This window comes from Xiphophorus hellerii, chromosome 20 (assembly GCF_003331165.1).
Source record: "Xiphophorus hellerii strain 12219 chromosome 20, Xiphophorus_hellerii-4.1, whole genome shotgun sequence".
Classification (NCBI taxonomy): domain Eukaryota; kingdom Metazoa; phylum Chordata; class Actinopteri; order Cyprinodontiformes; family Poeciliidae; genus Xiphophorus; species Xiphophorus hellerii.
In genome coordinates this window covers 23998982-24016993 of record NC_045691.1, presented here as the reverse complement: position 1 = coordinate 24016993, position 18012 = coordinate 23998982, and the positions used below count along the sequence as shown (strand labels likewise).

The 18012-nt window shown below is 38.8% G+C and overlaps 1 protein-coding gene across 1 annotated transcript; it reads right to left on the bottom strand.

Annotated features, from left to right (window-relative positions):
- Positions 1 to 417: 417 nt before the first annotated feature.
- On the bottom strand, positions 418 to 17721 carry stx18 (syntaxin 18). Its single transcript, XM_032549970.1, has 11 exons — positions 17504 to 17721; positions 6788 to 6855; positions 4671 to 4786; positions 4054 to 4131; positions 3888 to 3954; positions 3689 to 3780; positions 1754 to 1845; positions 1427 to 1485; positions 1131 to 1200; positions 946 to 1026; positions 418 to 858 (listed from the first exon to the last, which is right to left on the bottom strand). The coding sequence occupies exons 1-11, from the start codon at positions 17702 to 17704 to the stop codon at positions 763 to 765; spliced, it is 1020 nt and encodes a 339-aa protein (XP_032405861.1). The 5' UTR covers positions 17705 to 17721; the 3' UTR covers positions 418 to 762.
- Between the last annotated feature and the right edge of the window lie 291 nt (positions 17722 to 18012).

The window sequence follows — 18012 nt, the reverse complement described above, 5'->3', positions numbered from 1 at the left end:
AGTTTACTACAAACAGAAATCTTAGCGATTCCTGGGTTGTTTTTAACATCCTCAACTCTTTCCTTTCCATGTGAAGGTGACGGTTTGGGTCCGACGGCTTTTCAACAGGACAATGATCACAAACAGACAATAAAAAAAAACTGTTTTTGAGATGGTTGAAGCAGGTCAACAGACGTCTGGACCGGAACTTAACTCTGTGATCTGATAATCTATAAATGCTTACAGATTAGCAAAATTAGCATGCAGCAACTCTCAACAGGTAATTCTTGTTAGCTGATGAAACAGCGACACACGGTGGCTTTCTGCAGATCTTCATCCTCCTGAAATTCCAGCTTAAGAGACTAAACTCACTATCCTTGTAAAAAATAACCAAAATCCAACTGAAGGTGTTAATTTTCACAAAAAATAGAGGTGGCATTTGACTCGATTATCTTTTTATTTAAAGGATATTTCCCATTATGTGGCAAGAGTTCAGAAAAACACCAGCTGCAGTCGAACATTTATCACTTTTAGTGGTAGAATAAGACTGATAGTCAATCCACTGGATCCCATTTTAAGCTGGATACCGAGTTCTGTCCACTCATCCATCAGAGCCCAGTTTCACAGATCTGCAGGGACGAACACACCGCCGTCTTCACTTGAAGACGATCTTCACGGGGAACACCAGCTGCAGCACAGCGAGCCGTGCCTTCAGTCCAAATGTTGTCATCGCCGCTTTCTAAGACTTTAAACAGTCCAGTGCAGTCCTTTGAGGGAGCGCCGTTAACCGTCGTACCAGTCCAGAAATAAGAGCGAGAAGGAGCACATGACGAGGAAGAAGAGGATCCACACTCGAAAGCCAGCATTGTTTTTGATTGCCTTGGAAAACAAACAAGCAAAAAAAGTTCCACTAGTTGTCTTCTTCCAAACACACAAAGCCAACACGAAGTGGAAACTTTGACCTACCTCTCGAATATCCTCATTGCCTTCTTTGACGTTCTCTGTTGCTCCCACGACCAGCTGGTGAATGTTGTCTATGTCACTTTCCTGTTTCACAAAGTCAAACGGACAGCACGTTTATGCACCGGCGCAAATCAAAACGCAGAATTTAAAGTGACAGAAACAGAGGAATTGGAAAGAGGTCGTCTTACTTGTTGGAGCACTTTTTCAGCAAAGATCTCCTGAAGGCGTGAAATCTCCACCACTTTCCCTTCAATTTGCCTGGTAGGTACAAAAAGTAAAACATTAGAAATGATCATGGAAACATACTGTATAAATCAAACATTATCTCGTCCTGAATGCCTTTTTTTAACTTCAGGATTAAGCAGCTTCATTCCATTATAGATCACCCTAACTGAGGTTTGAACAACAACTAATAGCCTCACTGTCCTCCTTTGGACTGACCGACTCAGACGGGTCACAGTTGTTTTCACCAGAATAAACTCACCTCACTTCATCCACCAGGTTGTTCATTTCACTGACCAGTTTCAGGTTCTCCTGTTCAAACTGGAATAAAAACACGTTTAAATCCTCCCGACAGGTGCACAAGATGTTTCACGTCAATTCAGGACGAATGAACTTGAAATGCGACACGTTATCTGATGTTAAAACCCTCAAACCAGTCGGCTGACTATTTTTTACAATAAATAAAATAAGCCCCAACGTTTCCCCAAAGTTCTAAAAATTAAAATTGTAGGAATGAACTATATATTTTTTAAATCAGAGAGCTGATTCATATTGTTTAGTCAATGTTTTCAGCCTTAATGCTGCCCACCATCTGGATCTCCTCCGGGGAAAGCTCGTCCTCCACCCGGCCCTCCTCCCACAGGTTGGAGGAGCTGTCCTGAACTTCTGAGGTGTTTTTCTCTACAGCAAAGATGAAAGGGATCGGTTAAAAAGCTACTACTGCATAAAACTGGACTCAAAAGCAACAGCCGTTTCAGATGTAGAAATTATAACATGTTATAAAAATTCAAAAATATGCATTTTTGTGATAAATTTAAAATAGAAATCTAAAGTTGTGTTAGCCTTGAAATAAAAGTCGATTAGAAAATCAACAAAACAGATTTATTACATACAATGATTTATTTCCGGTGTTTAATTCTATTAATGCTGATACAAATGTTTTGCGGATAACAAAGACCCCAAATTCAGCGTTTCAGAAAATTTTCCACAATATGCAGCAGTGCTGACACTAAACCGACAACACTTAAGTTAAATACTTAAATAAATTACCCTTTTATCAAGGGTGTAACTTTGTGTTGCAAGTTGGTGGGGACGAGGAGGAGCGGGGGAAAGAGGGCCGGGGCGCTGATGTACCCACAGTTACTGGAAGTTGTTTTTTAGTGCTAAAAATAAAACTAAACTAAAGTGGGGATGCCATACAGTCTTATTCAATAAATTAGGATATACGTCCTGATCAGGCTTGTCAGATTAATAGTACCTTTTAAAAATAACCTTTTAGCAGGTATTATACATACTATGAAATAGAAATATGTTAAAATGGAAGTAATCTACATAATCAATATAATGTCTTTCAATTGGTGATGAAATTAACAAAGGAACTTTTCAGTCATATTCTAATTGCCTTTATGTGCCGAATGCTTGAAAACAGTTTCATAATTCAGTAATATTTTTTGTGAAGAATGATCACATAGTTGCCTTTTATTGTCTGATTTTATCAAGTGCTAAAAACATCAACAACATGAGATTCTGTAACAATCGAAATGTTATTAAACATTTCAAAAGCAGAATAAGTAACTTCTGTGCAAATCAGATGAATCCTTGTCAGTGCAAACTTTGTATTTTTCAATTGTGTGATTCTGACTCCACATCTGTCCCTCAGCTGGTTGGCAAAACCTTTGTCCTGCTAACTCATACATAACAGATGAGATATAATGTGTCTTTAATATAGCAAGCATTAAACCTTTTTTGGGTCTGGTTGGGGCAGTTGATGAGTAGAGTGACCATTGATATCACTGGATACTATAAAATGTGGCTTAAAGCTGAGATGCTTATTATTGGATATGTAAAATATATATTCCCTCTGCATTTAAATTTATAAATAGTTTGGTTTCTGTCCGTTCTGTAAAGATACAAGAGAGAACTAATTTCTCTTTTATATGTGAAAATGGCTTTTAGATAGCTGTCCACTGTAGTGACCACTTTGCATGAAAGGGTTAATATCAAAACTTTGCATCTCCTTCTCAGATTCTTTGCTGGATTGTGTCATTTCCCCAACCACTGATATTCCTGACTCAATGCAAAGCAGCAGCGCATCTGGCGCACAGTAAGTCACATGATGTCCAATCCACTAGATCACTGCGCGGACTTGCCATTTACGTTTTCCAAAGGAATTTTTAAAAAGTATTACCTGGCGGTTAATGCAGCGTGCAGCTGCTGCCGAGATACATAACTGCAGGCACAAAGAAAAAAAGGTGCAGGAAATATTGGCGGGGACTGTCTCCTTCATGCCAGAGTTGGTGGGGACATGTCCACTCCAGTCCTTCAGGAAGTTACGCCTATGCCTTTTATGGTTGCCTAATTTGTTGAAAAGTGTTTGTAAAGTCATTGTTTCCAATTACAGCGTCAAGTGTTACTTTCTCACTACATGTGTTCTGTGTTGTTTCTTTGTTTTTGTTTTTTCGTTTGAGAAGACCTCTCTGCTTTTCGATGGGCTTTTTGTTTTCACTCTGTTCCACGGTCTTACCAGGACTTTCTTCCTTTACAACTTTCTCCTCTGCAGGCTCCTCCACCACGGTTTTCTCCACTTTACCGGGATGTTCTGGTGCCAGTCTCGATCTGAAACCAGTACACATCGCCTGCATTTACTTGAATGCACCAAGAATAACCGCAACCCCACGATAAAGTGTGGCAGATATGTTTGAATGAAGCGTGCAGTTGCTCACAGTCTCTTCTTGTCCACCATTCTTTTGACTCTAATGGCCCTCTGCTCAGAGTACAGCTTGCACACCCCTTAAATCCAAACGCAAACACGTCATAAATATGTGCGTGTACTCAGGTCTAGGTCCAGTGCATTCAGATGAGCCATGAAACAATAAAGCAGAACATTACCTTTCAGATACATGTCAATGAGATCCAGCACTGCAACCCTGTGTTCCTTAATCTGAGCGGATGTCGCCTGCTTCTCCACTGTGGATGAAAGCAGTTCAACATTTACTCACAGACAGACATACGCAGGAACTTTTCAGCAAAGATCCCTGCATGTAACAGCCATATGAAAAACAAATAGGATTCCGCAAAATATTCAGAAAGCAAAAGTGTCTTGCATCTTCAACCACGTTCAATAAGAGCAACATCTGCTTGACTCATTATAGGACTTCTCATTCCTTAATTGGCAGTCAGCGTTCTGTGGACTCACTGCCATGTCTTGGGTCAAACCATGACACTTCCACCTCCAGGCTTCTTGGTTGGCAGGATGTGATTTTCTGGGTTTGGGTGAAACTCGTCTTTCATTCTCGAGTTCAGATAATTGTGAGGTTCTGACAGCAAACAAATCCTCCTTGCACATCTCAGCTTTTACTGTTTATTTATATTTACATGGAAGATTTTTTTTCTAAAATTCTTATCAAATATGCCTATGTACGCTGCAGGGTGTCCTATTTTTTTTGTCACATGACTTTATAACAGACGGACAGCAGTGATGTAGAAGAAGGGACTCCAACAGAGACCTTCACTGCGTAGCTGCTTGATGGCTTCAGAGCAGGTCCTCATGAAGGTCTGAGCATCCTGGTCAATCTGGTCTCGCTCACTGTCGGTCATACGGCTGAGGTCTGTAGAGATGAGACTGAAATGGAAAACAAGGCATGTTCAATAAAGCAGTTAAATCATTTCAGTGACAAACTATCCCTTAGGAAAACAAAACTCCACCAATTCACGGTGCCTCCAGCATCACAGTAATATTACCTCCGATAAATTCATGTTAAACCAAAAGGCAAATTAAGCATTAAATTTGTCTATGAACATATTAATAGCCTACAATAAAAACATACATACATATTTTTGATAAACCAAAAGTGCTCAAAAGTTCAAATAAAAGGAGACAGCTGTTTTATTTGATTAATGTCACCTTCCGATGGACCTGTGCTTTTTAAACTACACAATAAATAACACAAGGTTAAAGACTAATTCCCTCGTATTTTGTTGTGTAACATTGCAAGATTTATTTTTATTTTGGGGAAAAGGTTAATGGCTATATCATAACGATTTGATTGGAAGTAAAATTATGGTACAATCGCAACTGTAATAAACATTTTATAGCATTATGTTTTATCCAGCAGAGGGCGCTCTACAGGGTCATTATCGCCACCACCTGCTGCCTTAATGGACACCAGAAAGCAAGGCTAATATTTACAACAGAAAAAAAAGAGAAGGTAAAAGACTGGAAAATAATGTTGATGTTTGCAGTGTAAAAAACGTTAAGCATGTTGCTTCATTTTAGTTTATAAATCACGGACTACTTATTGTTAAACATGGGGTTATACTCTTGATTTCCTTTTTTTCTTCTTTTGCTCTTTCCTTTGGTTTGTTGTTTTGTTGTATTTCCTTCTAATTCATGTAAAGCACTTTGAACTGCCTTGTTGCTGAAAATGTGCTATATAAATAAAATTAGCTTGTCTACCTTACCTTAGTTTTTTTCTCAAATTGCCTCCTGACAATGGTAACGGTCAAAACCTGCCTCCATTTAACCGTCAATATTTTAGAGAAACAACATAAATTTAAATCAAGTAATAGTTAGTGGCTGGACATTAAAGAAACAAACGACTACTGAATGATCCTGCATTGAAGCCACTTATCGCTCTTAATATTTCTGTCAATGTTTTTCGGCAGAGAATTTGTCAATCAATCCCTTAAATTAGGGCTAATCTCCACGCCCACAGACACAACGGCAGCATAAAAACCCCCAGAAAGCTTCTGAGCAAAGGAAAGGCCGGATTAGTCCCTGGGCGTGATTTGTTCTACACTTGGTTGAAGCTCAATTATTCCAGACAATTAGACTGGAGCCTGCCACAGCAGACCACCCTACAAGCTGCTGACCTTTCGCCAGCACTCACTGCCATCAGCGCACACTCACGCGTACAGCCCCGCACACACACCCCCCCACACACACATAAACAGAAGGCATCACGAAGAAACTTATGTGGAAATAATGATCTAAAGACACCAAACGTGGAGTTACAACTTCGTTAGACTTAGTCACAATGAAGCTGGAGGACAGAAGTCAATGTCTTGGAGCGGCCATCATTCAAGAAAATTTGTGGGCCAAGATGAAAAGGTGTGTTTGCGCACACCTTTTCATCTCCACTGTGATGACAAGGTGTGTAACCAAGTCTGACTCGGTTACAGCGGTTCTGTCATATCCCAGCAAACTACAGCAAGAACTTGTGGAAAAAGACCCAAAACAATTTAAAAGGGAATTCTATTAAATATTAAAGAAGTAAAAGTTACATTTTTTCAACTTTTTTTTTTCTTTTCTTTTTTAGATTTAATGAGTTACAACAACATTTAATCTCCCTTTGGGATTAATAAAGTATTTTTGAATTTGAACTTCAAAGTAAAAATAATTCTCTCTTTTATTATTTTGACATTTATCATAGATGGAAATAGAAATACTTAGATAGTAGTTATCCTGACCAAATTAAAGCATTTTGGTCTGGATTAATGCCAAACAGTGAAGAAAAAACAAACAGCCATTTTGTGCAGTGTCTGTAAACATCTGGTTTTAATTGAACATGATATTTTTCATCTGGTCTGCTCCGAGTTACTCTAATTGTCTGAAGAAGCTTACCTTCCGGCACTCACGTAGTCTTTTCGGTGCTGTAGCAGAAAGTCTTTGAGCTTCGTGATGTTTGTTATCTGCCAAGACAAAGTGAAAAGATGCATTAACAGAGCTGGATCCACTGTGCCAATAAGACTCTTTGACCTGTGTACAAATTTGTTTCAGAAGGAGCTTCATTCATCCAAAAGGAAACAAAATTTCTCCGTTACATTCAGACAGAGCCAGAGTAAAGTATCATTCAGTATATATATACTGGATCTGACAGATAGACTAATTCAGTGGATCTGACGTCTGTTTGACTTCTCAATATTTACTTACAGCAACTCATCAATTTACGTACATAAAAAAAAAAAAAAAACTCAAACCAGCAATTTCCTCAATTAACAGCTCTCATAAATAAAAACATGAGCCTCTGCGCACATAGCACTGACAGAGCGATCTCTAATAAGCATTAAAATTATGATCCATTTATCATAGGCGAAATGTCTGGGTTTGTGTTTGTGTGTGTGCTCAGGCGAAACCAGAGGAAACTTGGTGCACTCCAATGTTTGCTGTTGCAATTTGGTCAAATATTAAAACAGACCAAATTGCTTCCCCCCGTCCGCAGGGCTCCGCTGCCAGGGTGAGAGTGGGTGTGAATGCACACACAGTGGGCTCTGTTGGGTCCAGAATACGACAGAGCTCAGACAAGCCCTGGATTGAAAAATGACACAATGAGTTTGACTGTGACAGCAGCCACAGAAGCGGCGGAGGGGGTGGTGTTTGGACAGCGGGACGACGCTGTCTTCAGCCTTCAGCCTTCTCACTCTAACAACCTCAATTATAAAATTGCCTTGGCTGCTAGAAGTAACCTGGCACCCGCGTTTCATGGCGGCTCTGAACATTCCTCACGACACGCCAACTCTGAGCGGATTTATGAAAGCTGACGTCCGGGTAAAGAAAACGCTATTCCCAATCCGGAGAGAAGGAGACAAGCAGGGTTAACGAATTTGTCTGCTTAGAAAGATAACAGTGATGTAAAGCTCTGCGACGGGGGGGAGCATGTTAACACAAGCAGGGGCAGCTGAGGTGAACCTATCCTTGTAATAATAGCATTATTTGAGGTCAGGAGCTAATTGTAGCTCAGTGTGACAGAGCTCAGAGGGGGTTCAAGGAGAACAGAGCACTTCCTATGGTTCAGATTGTCAGGTTTGTAGCTCTTCCCAGCACACGAGAGAGTGGGACTCGTTTAACCAAAGAGGCTGACAGCACTACACAGATGACTTTCTGGTTTATCGTCTTTTAAGGTCACTTTTGTGTAAGGAGTTTCTACGTAGAGTGGGACAATGGTACAAGAGTTGGTAAAGTGATTCAACACATTTTAAGCTCATGAGCTCAAAAATGTCAATTTTTCCTAACTCACCAAGTAAATGTTAGACATACAGGCTCAAATTTTTAACAAAATGTGGCAATGAAAGCACATTTTTGAATTTAAATATATATTTGGCCTTCTACTAGGTGTAAAATACAAACTCATGGAGATATGAGAAGTTTACCTTTAACCATAAACAATGCTTTCTTTGAGCAGGTAATAGTCTCACCCACTCCATGACGTGCTGGCTGGATACAGGAGCACCTGCAGCCAGAGACTCATTTTGCCAAAGTGCACCAGAGTGCCACAAAAAGTCACTCCTGCCTGTTGCCATCAGACTTTACAATGCCCAAGTGTGTGCTAATTGATTAAAATTTTTTTGCACTCATTTATAGGTTATTTATTGAATATAGTGCATGTGATTGCTTGTTATTTATTTATTTATTTATATCTAGTCAGTTGTACTTATCACTCTTAGGTATATATATATATATATATATATATATATATATATATATATATTACAAAATTTGTATTTATTACCTAAGATGGAGAAGCTTTCAAAAAATAAGCAATTTTCCCCCTTGGGGATCAATAAAGTATATTCTATTCTATAACTTGGCACATGGCTAATTCTTGATGTAAAGGCAAAGCGCTGTAGAGCAGCTTTTAGACCAGCAGGGGGTGCTAAATCCTCAGCGTTGGGGCTGGAAGAATCAGAACTCAAACAAGAGAGCGCAGAGCGTGTGCATGAGTTTTTGTATGTGTTGTGTGGAAGGCAGGGGAGTGCGAAGCCTGCTGCTCTGGGGGCTGAGCAGCCTCCCGTGTGTATACATTGGAGCTCAGATTCCCAGCACAACCTCAAGGGTTTGCAGGGGGTCAGAGGGATCAATTGCTCTTGTAACTTAAGACCTTAAAGAGCAAGTAATTCCTCAACAATGAGGAAAGGGGTGGCCTTGTGCATGCAGCTCGCCATATATGTGCGCAACTAAGCGCGTGTAGGGGTGTGTGTGCTCGTGTGTGTTTGCGTGCAGCCAACAAAGGTGGGTGTGAGGCAGGGCTTGCAGCGGAGGCAGAAGGAGACAGTCTGCCGGGCTATATCTAATCTCGTCATCATCAAAGACCCCCACTTTACCTCCTCACTTTCTCCTTCCCCGCTGCTCCCCTCCAGCCCTGACTGAGCCCAAACAAACCATCAGGAGGGATTATTATGAGGAAGAAAAGGGAAAAGACTTAGCAAGCAGATTTCCAAAGAGCTTGGATGGCTCTTTGTTGTTGTTTAAGGCAGGTAACTGACAGAATCTGGCGATGACCGCACTGCTTTGGTTTAAGACCCTGACTGCGTGTCCTGACCGTGGGCTATCCGTCCTGACGCCATGCGATGTCGGGTTTAAATACGCGGGCTTTCGCAGAGAGAAGCGCTTAGGACTGGGCCACATGTTGACTTTATTATCATGTTTATGTCTGACTCACTAATGGGGCTCAGTTTGTTTTCCTCAAGTGTACTCAGTTAGAAGGCTTCAGTCAATTGAACATACAAACACAATCTACAAGAATTACAGTTTTCTGCGTATTTATAAGTAGTGAAATTGGTCTTTTGAAATACACAATTTCAATTGTAATAATGTGATAATACTGAGGAGTGTTTAATTGATAAGTTTGCTTTCATAAAAAAAAAAGTTGAACAAACATTTCCATCAAATTTTTTTAACAAATGATGATAAAATCTGGGATCCACTTAAGGTCCGATCTAAATAATTGTGGAACTTGATAAAGTCCAGACAGTTTCAGGGTTACGTAGGGAAAGGGCCAATCACTGCAGTCAAGGTCGTCTTTCCCCTCAGTTTTGGGTTGAGACAACCACCGATCGGTTTGTCTCTCACACCTGTTTCTGATGTAGATATTCAACAGAACCTTTCAACAAACAACCAATACATAAACACACGTGCTGTGAACAACAGAGCACGGATGGCACTGTTGATGGCCACTCTTGATTGAAATCAGTAACTTGTTTCATACCCATCAGTTTCTTCCGGCAACAAGAATAAATAAATCACGGGTTGAATTCTACTTTGGTTAAAACATTTGGCCGTTTCAAAAACTATACAGTGCAGGGAGATGAAAGCAAGTTGTAAAAGAAACATCCATCAAATTGTTACGCAGCTTTCGCCTTTTCGTCTTTCTCTTCCTGGTAGAGTAACACTGAGTAAAGGATAAAAATCAGGAAGTTGTGATAATATTTAATAATAATAATAATAAAACTTCTGCATATGTTGCATCCCTATTTTAAATAGCAATATTATAACAATCCTACTAGTAAAAAAAAAAGAAGATATAAAAATGGACAAATTTCAATTTTACAATCTCTACAAATACTATTGTATTATATTATTATTGCATTATATGCTATATGAGACATTATATGTTGGAAAGGTAACCTTAAATGACTTCTGCTGTGATTTGGTGCTAAATATAAAACTAAATTAACTTGGATCTCGGTGGTGTGTCGCCTCCCCAATATAACAGCAGTAGAAATACTGAGGGCGTACCAATGTTTTCAAACGTCAGGCTTTCAAAAGGGGTTTAAAGTCCTTTTAATGAGGTGCCAGAGACATTTAAAGCATGTTTGTGGTATTCTCTGTGGTATGAAGTACCCAGATTCACATAGTGTTGACCTTCCCCCACCCGTTGCTGTGCAGCTAACTAAAAAAAGGCAACAATTTTTTTCCCATTTTTACAGAAAAACCTAGTTTGGACTTATTTCCTATCGAGGAAACAACGGATATTTGCGGGGTGAAAACATCACTCTTACTAAGGTCATACTGATTTAATGCAATAGTTGGAAAGCTACAAGCTAATTTGCAAGCGGTTTTAAAGTACTTGGCTCACGTAATACAATTTCATTTGAAATATTTTTGCTAAAAGATTTAAACTGTGGTGAGTTTGTTCATGTTTATTAGGAACAGAAGAATTTCATCCACACATACAGAGGGTGAATTTTGTTTTTACTATCAAAGTATGTTGCGAAGACGGTAAAGAGACTGCAGCAGTGCCATAGTGCTCTACAAATGAATAACACTAACAATTTAGTTTATGCCCCACCTTATTTACCCTAAGTCCTGTTTTAGAGCCAACATAACAAGAACGTTTGGATTTTATACTCCAAAGAAATAATAATAATAATAAACAATGTATATGTCAGTGTCACCATGAATTTCGTAGAAATTCGTGTAATACATGAATTTCCCAACCAGAACTACAATAAACAAAACTATTTAAAATAAATCATGCACACACATATTGAATCCTGTACCGTCATTAATTTATGTGGTACGAGTGTGCATTTAGGTTATGCTTGCTTCTTTCTTAAAACATAAGGAAGATAAGAATAAAAATGCTTTAATCATGACTATTTAGTCTGCATATTTCTAGCCATGGTGGTAACATGGAAAAAGCCTAACGTAAAATATCACTGGATCTATTTCTTGAACAGTTTTTCCCCGCCATTAAACATCAAGTGCTGCATGATGATAATCGGCTCAGCAACTGAAGCAAGACATCAAGTGTTCAGAAAGGCTCGAGAACACAGTTGTTTCCGTACCTAAGTGTAACTGAGGTAATCAGACACAAGAGTCACATAATATTTCCTTTGAGATTTTATATGCACAACTACAAACAAAAAAAATAACTGTTTAGGTATAATGTAGTTTGTATACGCAGAAATGCTAAGGCAGCAAACAACTTCTCCGTCGAGTCTGGTGAAAACTACCTTAACTTCAGATGACTAAATAAATACGACTGAAAATATAAAACAATGTTCTGACAGTTAAATAAACATGAAGTGCTATAGTTTCATGCAGCACACTTAAATACAAACTTTGAAGAATAAAAAAAAAGCTACATAGAACTTCTTGGAAGCATTACCCGATGAAGAAATTGAGTATGTACACGTTTTGGTTTGTAAATGAATGAAATTTGGTAATTTCATGGTGCAATGCAGGAAACTCTTATCAGATGACGGATGAGGATAACAAAATGATTATTAAACAAAAAATCTCTAAAGAGACGTCTTTTTTTTAAAAATACACATTTTGAAATTAAAACCCAAATTTTCCAATCTTGACATGTTGAAACAGTGTTATGTCTGTAGAGCATTAAATATTCTTGTGAAAGAAAAAAAAATGTATGAAAATACTAGTTGGATCTAAAAGTACATGCCTCAAACTTCAACTTATGTTGATTTTATAGAAAAATATGAGATTAATCCAACTAATAATTACATCATTTACCAGGAAAATCCTGGCAATCTAACTTTTTAGGTTAACCTCTCAACCATCCACATTCATCTGCAGTCCAGGTAAAGACACTCAGGTACATTAGCTCATATGTGTACTGTGGTCCTCTAACAGGAAGCTTGGACATCATTTGACCCTCATTACCATGACCAACAATGTGTGTCAGGGTCCTTTGATTATGAAGCTCCCCACCTATTTTGCCTCTCACTTCAGCGGCATGTTCTCTTGTCTTTCTCCTTTTGAAGTGACTAAAAGAAGCAGGCCTCTGCATCATAATATAATTAAACCCCCAAATAAATAAAAGTTTTGAAACTAAACACAGAATAAGAAAAAAATGCTTGTTGTTCAAGCATTTGCATTTGAACATTTATTTAGTCATTTGCTTTATGGCAATTGTTCAGGGTGTCATTATTAATTAAATATTAATTTACAACTTTCTATACAAGTAACTTCAAAGAAAAATGTTAAACAGGATCTGAAATAATCTCGTTTACAAATCTTACAAAACTGTGGCCTAATTTAACAATTGAACTTAAAGAGTCTGACAAAAGGAGAATATGTTTCAAAACTAAAACAATCATCCATTTATCAAGGACTTAGACGCATCACGTTCATTCTCTTTACCTCACATAGTATAATAAAATGTGTTACATTTTTCTAAACTAATGTAAAGTTGTTGCCATTCTATGGCTTGGATGATTTTTTTTTTGACCCGCTAAGGAGATTCACTTTAATGACTGTAAAAAATAAATAGTAATTTTTCAGTATGACGCCACAGCAGCGAAAGATTAATTAGGTGATTTTACACAAGGCATGCCAATACCACACATTTCTCTATATTCCAAATATACTTTAGTTTCCTAATTGTAATTAAAACACACAAAAAGCAAACAGTATTTGCTGACGTCTCCTTACTCTTAAAACAACTAAATGTGAATCAATGTCAAAATATTCCAGTTTTAATGTTCACAGAGATTCGTAGAGATCAAATGTTGTTTAGCGAGTCAAGTATAATTTCATCATATTTAATCTGAAACTAAATCATCCTCGAAAAATGTTAAGTAAACTAGATGAACGAAAATGTTTTGAAAGTATAAGTATGCTGTTTTAGTATAGAGGGAAGAGGATAATATCGCAGCGCACTTTAAAGAGCTGGCTGCCGGCCTCGCTTTTCAGCCTTTCAAAAGAAAACACAGCGAGGAGGAGCAGATTTTGGAATGGCAATCCTGACGGCACAGCGGGGAGCCCCGCGCCGTTTTCTACACCCAATTTAACAATTTCAGAGTGACCTCGTCCATTTAAAGTTGAGAAGGGCAGCATGCTGTGGGGAGTGACGAGGTGAGCGGTGAAACGGAGATCACAGCGTTCCAGAGCGGCCCCTACGAGGTAAAAAAGATTCCCTCGACCAAACCTCATCACACTAACGCTAGCGCTCCTATTAGCCAATCAAAACAGGGTTTTTTAAAAATCACTTTGAATGGAGCAACATTCCCTTTCTTGCTCTCCTGAATTTTGAGTGGAGGGAGGAAAAAAAGAAAAGAAGGGACTCTCATAAGACCACTGTGTATTTGTCAACTTTGATGTTTTCTTTCTATTTCTGTGAGCCTCCAATGGGAAGTCGGGACGGAGAGTTAGTGGGAGAGTTATGCATGTCTTGAAGGGCACCCACATCTGTTGTGCATTAGGTGCCGGCCGTCAACATTGTTACTGGGGACCTAATTTAATATTTTCTCTGTTTTGATCTTCCACCTTTAATCACTGGCTCTTGGGAGGATCGGTTTTCCTCAAAAATTGTTTGAGAGCCGAAAGAAAATGTTATTGCAGCATGTTTATGGAATCATGCATGGGAAGAGGCGAGTCGGGCAGAAAAAAAACAAAAGCTGCACATGTCAGGCTGCGTAGAGAAGAACGGACAGGAGAACTGGGCTAAGGTGGCTGAAAACCACGACATAACTTGAAGCAGTCAAGACATTCCAGACTTTCATTTTCCACAAAAAAAAAACAACCTTCCACTGAGATGATCTGAGATGATATCTACACCGAGGAGCAGACAGCAGGATGAAGGGTTAGGGGGCTGCAATAGCCAGGCACCACAGGATAGGTTCAGGTTTCTTTGGAAGCAGCAGCAGCAGCGCTTTTATTAAAACTCCACTTCCAATATCAATATAACGGAACATAACAAGAACCTGGCTGCGCAGAGCTGCGGCAATTGGCCTCACGTCTCCCTCAAAGCGACGGCCGGAGCCGCTGGGAATGACCGGATGGCCTCTCCCTCCCAGGGGAGAGCTGAAGTGCTTCTTCAGGATGGCTTTGAAGACCCCTGTGTTCGACGAGGTCTCTCAGCAGCAGAGGAGCAAAAAGCCTTTAGCTGCCAATGAGCTGTCCTTACTGCCAACTGCAGATGATGAAGACTGTCTACTTCATTTTTCCAAACTAATCAAATTCCCAGTTTTCTGGAGCAGCTCAAAACATGGCAGTGTGTCCTGTAACCAGCTGTGATCACACTCAACTGTACGAGGCTTGTTTTTGTTCGGTAGTGCAGATAAATTAAGAAAAAAATAAAATAAATCGAAGCACAAACGGCACTTTGGGAAGAATAAATTCTCGTACAAAGACTAACTCATGCCTACAGTTATTGCTGCCATGTGCCATTTCTTCTCTCATGCTCTCACAGCTGTAAAGTCTGTTTCGACTTTGCAGCTCCTGCATCAGACATGGGCCGGTCACTGGCAAATGCAGGTTTTAAAAAATATACTTTCAAGTTTAATATTTTAAATAGCCTTCCTGCAGCTTAAAGGCCTTTTGTTGAGATGCCAGAGTATGTTTTGGAGTAGAAGGAGTTTTGCCTACAGAGCACAGAGTATTGCGACAATCTTCCACTTGGTGCTGTGAATTGTCAGTAAGCCAGCTGAAAGAAGGGCCATGCACTTTGTTTACAATGAGGATCAGTTTGGCTGTGCAAAAACATTTCTGGTTGTCAAAAATGGCGTCAATCTAAAGGAGAGCAACCATCACTCTTATTAATTTGACCATTATTTTAATTAAAATCCTTTATGGGAAGATACGAGTGGCATGTCTGAAAAACTGCTGAACTCCGACTGGCTTCCAGAGCAGATAGCCCAACTAGTTAATATCTAAAGACAGCAGAATGAATAAAAAGGATGACAATCTTTGCAATAAGCATGTTTACTTGAAAGCTATTACGGAATTTAGCAGCTATTTCTCCCATGTTTATGCTTATGTGTATTTAAAAACAAAACAAGAGTAATAAAATGGTGTATAGATAACTGTTCTTTAAATGTTGATCTCTGTTCATTAGTAAAAGCACCAATGATTGGACATGTGAGCCTCAAAACCGGAAGACAGATGACTCACGTGTACATATAACCAGAACACGTGTTCTGGTTCTATGTACACATGGTTATATGTCTGATTACACACGTATAACCAAAAAAGATGGTTATACGTGTGTGTGTCACTAACATGAGACAAAACATGGCACTAGGATGACTGGTGGCAAATTGGTGGAGGCTGTGTGATGCTTTGAGAAATGTTCTACTGAGAAAACATGACTGCTTCCACACAAATGGATGTTACTTTGACATGCCAATCTGAACATTCACAAACCATACACATGGACTCCCTCATATCTGTGGCCACTTTTACTAAATTTGATCACTACTACAAAGCACATGTTCAGATGACAGCTCTAAGAAAATAAACTTTTCTCTGAACAGATATTGAATGTTTTTCCTTAGTCGATTCCCAGTGATAAATTCTGACTGAAAGTTACTGAACTGTTTAAAATCAAGGTTTGCTCCACAGTTTTTTGTCACCCTGTTGAAGCTTGCTCTGCTTTGTTTGATGGGAAAACTATGGAATCAGACTGCAAGATCCAACAAGATCTTACATAATTTCACAGTAACTGAGTGGCTTGCATCAGGAAACAGAATTCCCTACACCTAAATTCCCTAATTCATCCTGCATAACCTATTTCAGTGCTTCTGGATTACTAAGTATTGCATTATTTAGTTTTAGTGTGCTCTAATTTCCAATCGTTTCTGTGTTATTACTACTCCTTCTCGCTGTATTATTCCTCACGGACACAAAAAGTGACTTGAACCGAGTTATTTTTCCTTTCTCTTCGATTCATATTTTAAGTTGGTATTTTAACATCATCAAGTCTGCAGCTGCAGGAAATGTAACCAAGATGCTGTAAAAACAGATTTTTAGTTGTAGCAGGTTGTCGTTTTGAGAATTACGTATACGTACATAGAATATCATTTACTGCCTGTCAGCAACATTGTTGAAGTGTTGGTCAGACAAACCCTACTTCTAGAGCAGGGTAATGTTTGTTGCTTAACTTCAATTTTTTAAGAACGTTTAGACTAAAAAACTTCTTATTTGATATGTCAGCACATATTTAGTCCACACAAGCTGTGGTTCTATAAGAAAAACTAAAAAAGTTAAATTCCAATTTCAGGATTGATCTAAAACTGCTATTCAGAAAAAGAATGAAAGCTGAATGTATTTTTTATTTGTCTGCATATTATTATTTGTAGCTGCAAAAATACAAATGAGACGTTTTGACTGAAAAAGAGACTGCTACATTCACTTAACTTTGCTAAAAAAAGAAAAAAAGAGCAGTTCATTTCATTTATGTTCATTCATTGAACGTTTCATCTGCTTTTTTTGTCATTTTGAATCACAGCTTCTCACAAATTTCCAAGACTTCAGTTTTTCAAAAGCTGAATCGGTTTTGGTCCTTAACTTAACCCTACACACAAGATGACGGTACTATTTAAATTATTTTTTGTTCGCCTAAAATAGCATGGATATTTCTGAAACATATTTCCACTTCTGTGCAGAAACGTAGCAGAGGCAAAAATAATAGAAACAGCTGATACCGCCTCTGTTAACTTAATGATTAGCAAATGTTGTGCATCTTTCTGCACACTTAATAACCGTATGGAGCTCCAGGACCAGGTTTTATTACCATGGTCGTGTTTTTTTTAAATTTTTGCTCCAAATGAATGTACTCCAGAGGCTAAAGCTAACGCTAGCGTGGTAAACACTCACCACCTCCTTGGCTCTCAGCGAGAAGCCGCTCTTCGGTCGGCTCTTCTTGAAAATCTCATCTTTGGCGGAGTCCACGTTTACTCCGATAGCCTTGTTCCTGGTTTTCACCGTCTTCACGCTGGCTTTGAACAGTAGTGTAATGTCCACAGCCATGTCTGAGCGAGCTGCTGCTGCAGCGCTGTAAACAAACCGACACGTCATCAGGTGGTGAGGTCATCGTCCTGCGACGCTCCAGAGGGGAAAAGCCTGAGGTTTTAAACAGAAAATGTTTTATTAACGTAATTCTAGTCATCACAAAGGCCTTTTATGGAACATTAAAGCCATTTCATGTTCAAAGAGATCTATATTTTGGGGAGATTTGATGATAGAAAGAATTTATATAATATTTTTCTTTCCTAAGACTTTCTTTGGTCCTCATCCATCTAGATTTAAGACCGAGAATTGTGATTTGTGTGACACCGATACCATATCTACAAAATGCTTACCTGACAATTCAAATTCTTCTACTG

Excerpts from the sequence above, each read along its gene's own strand:
- stx18 (XM_032549970.1), bottom strand. The coding sequence starts at position 17,704 with ATGACGTGTCGGTTTGTTTACAGCGCTGCAGCAGCAGCTCGCTCAGAC. Across the intron at positions 3,781-3,887 it reads ATGGTGGACAAGAAGAGACT|ATCGAGACTGGCACCAGAAC; the intron begins GTGAGCAACTGC and ends TACTGGTTTCAG. Across the intron at positions 1,027-1,130 it reads CTGAAAAAGTGCTCCAACAA|GAAAGTGACATAGACAACAT; the intron begins GTAAGACGACCT and ends TTTGTGAAACAG.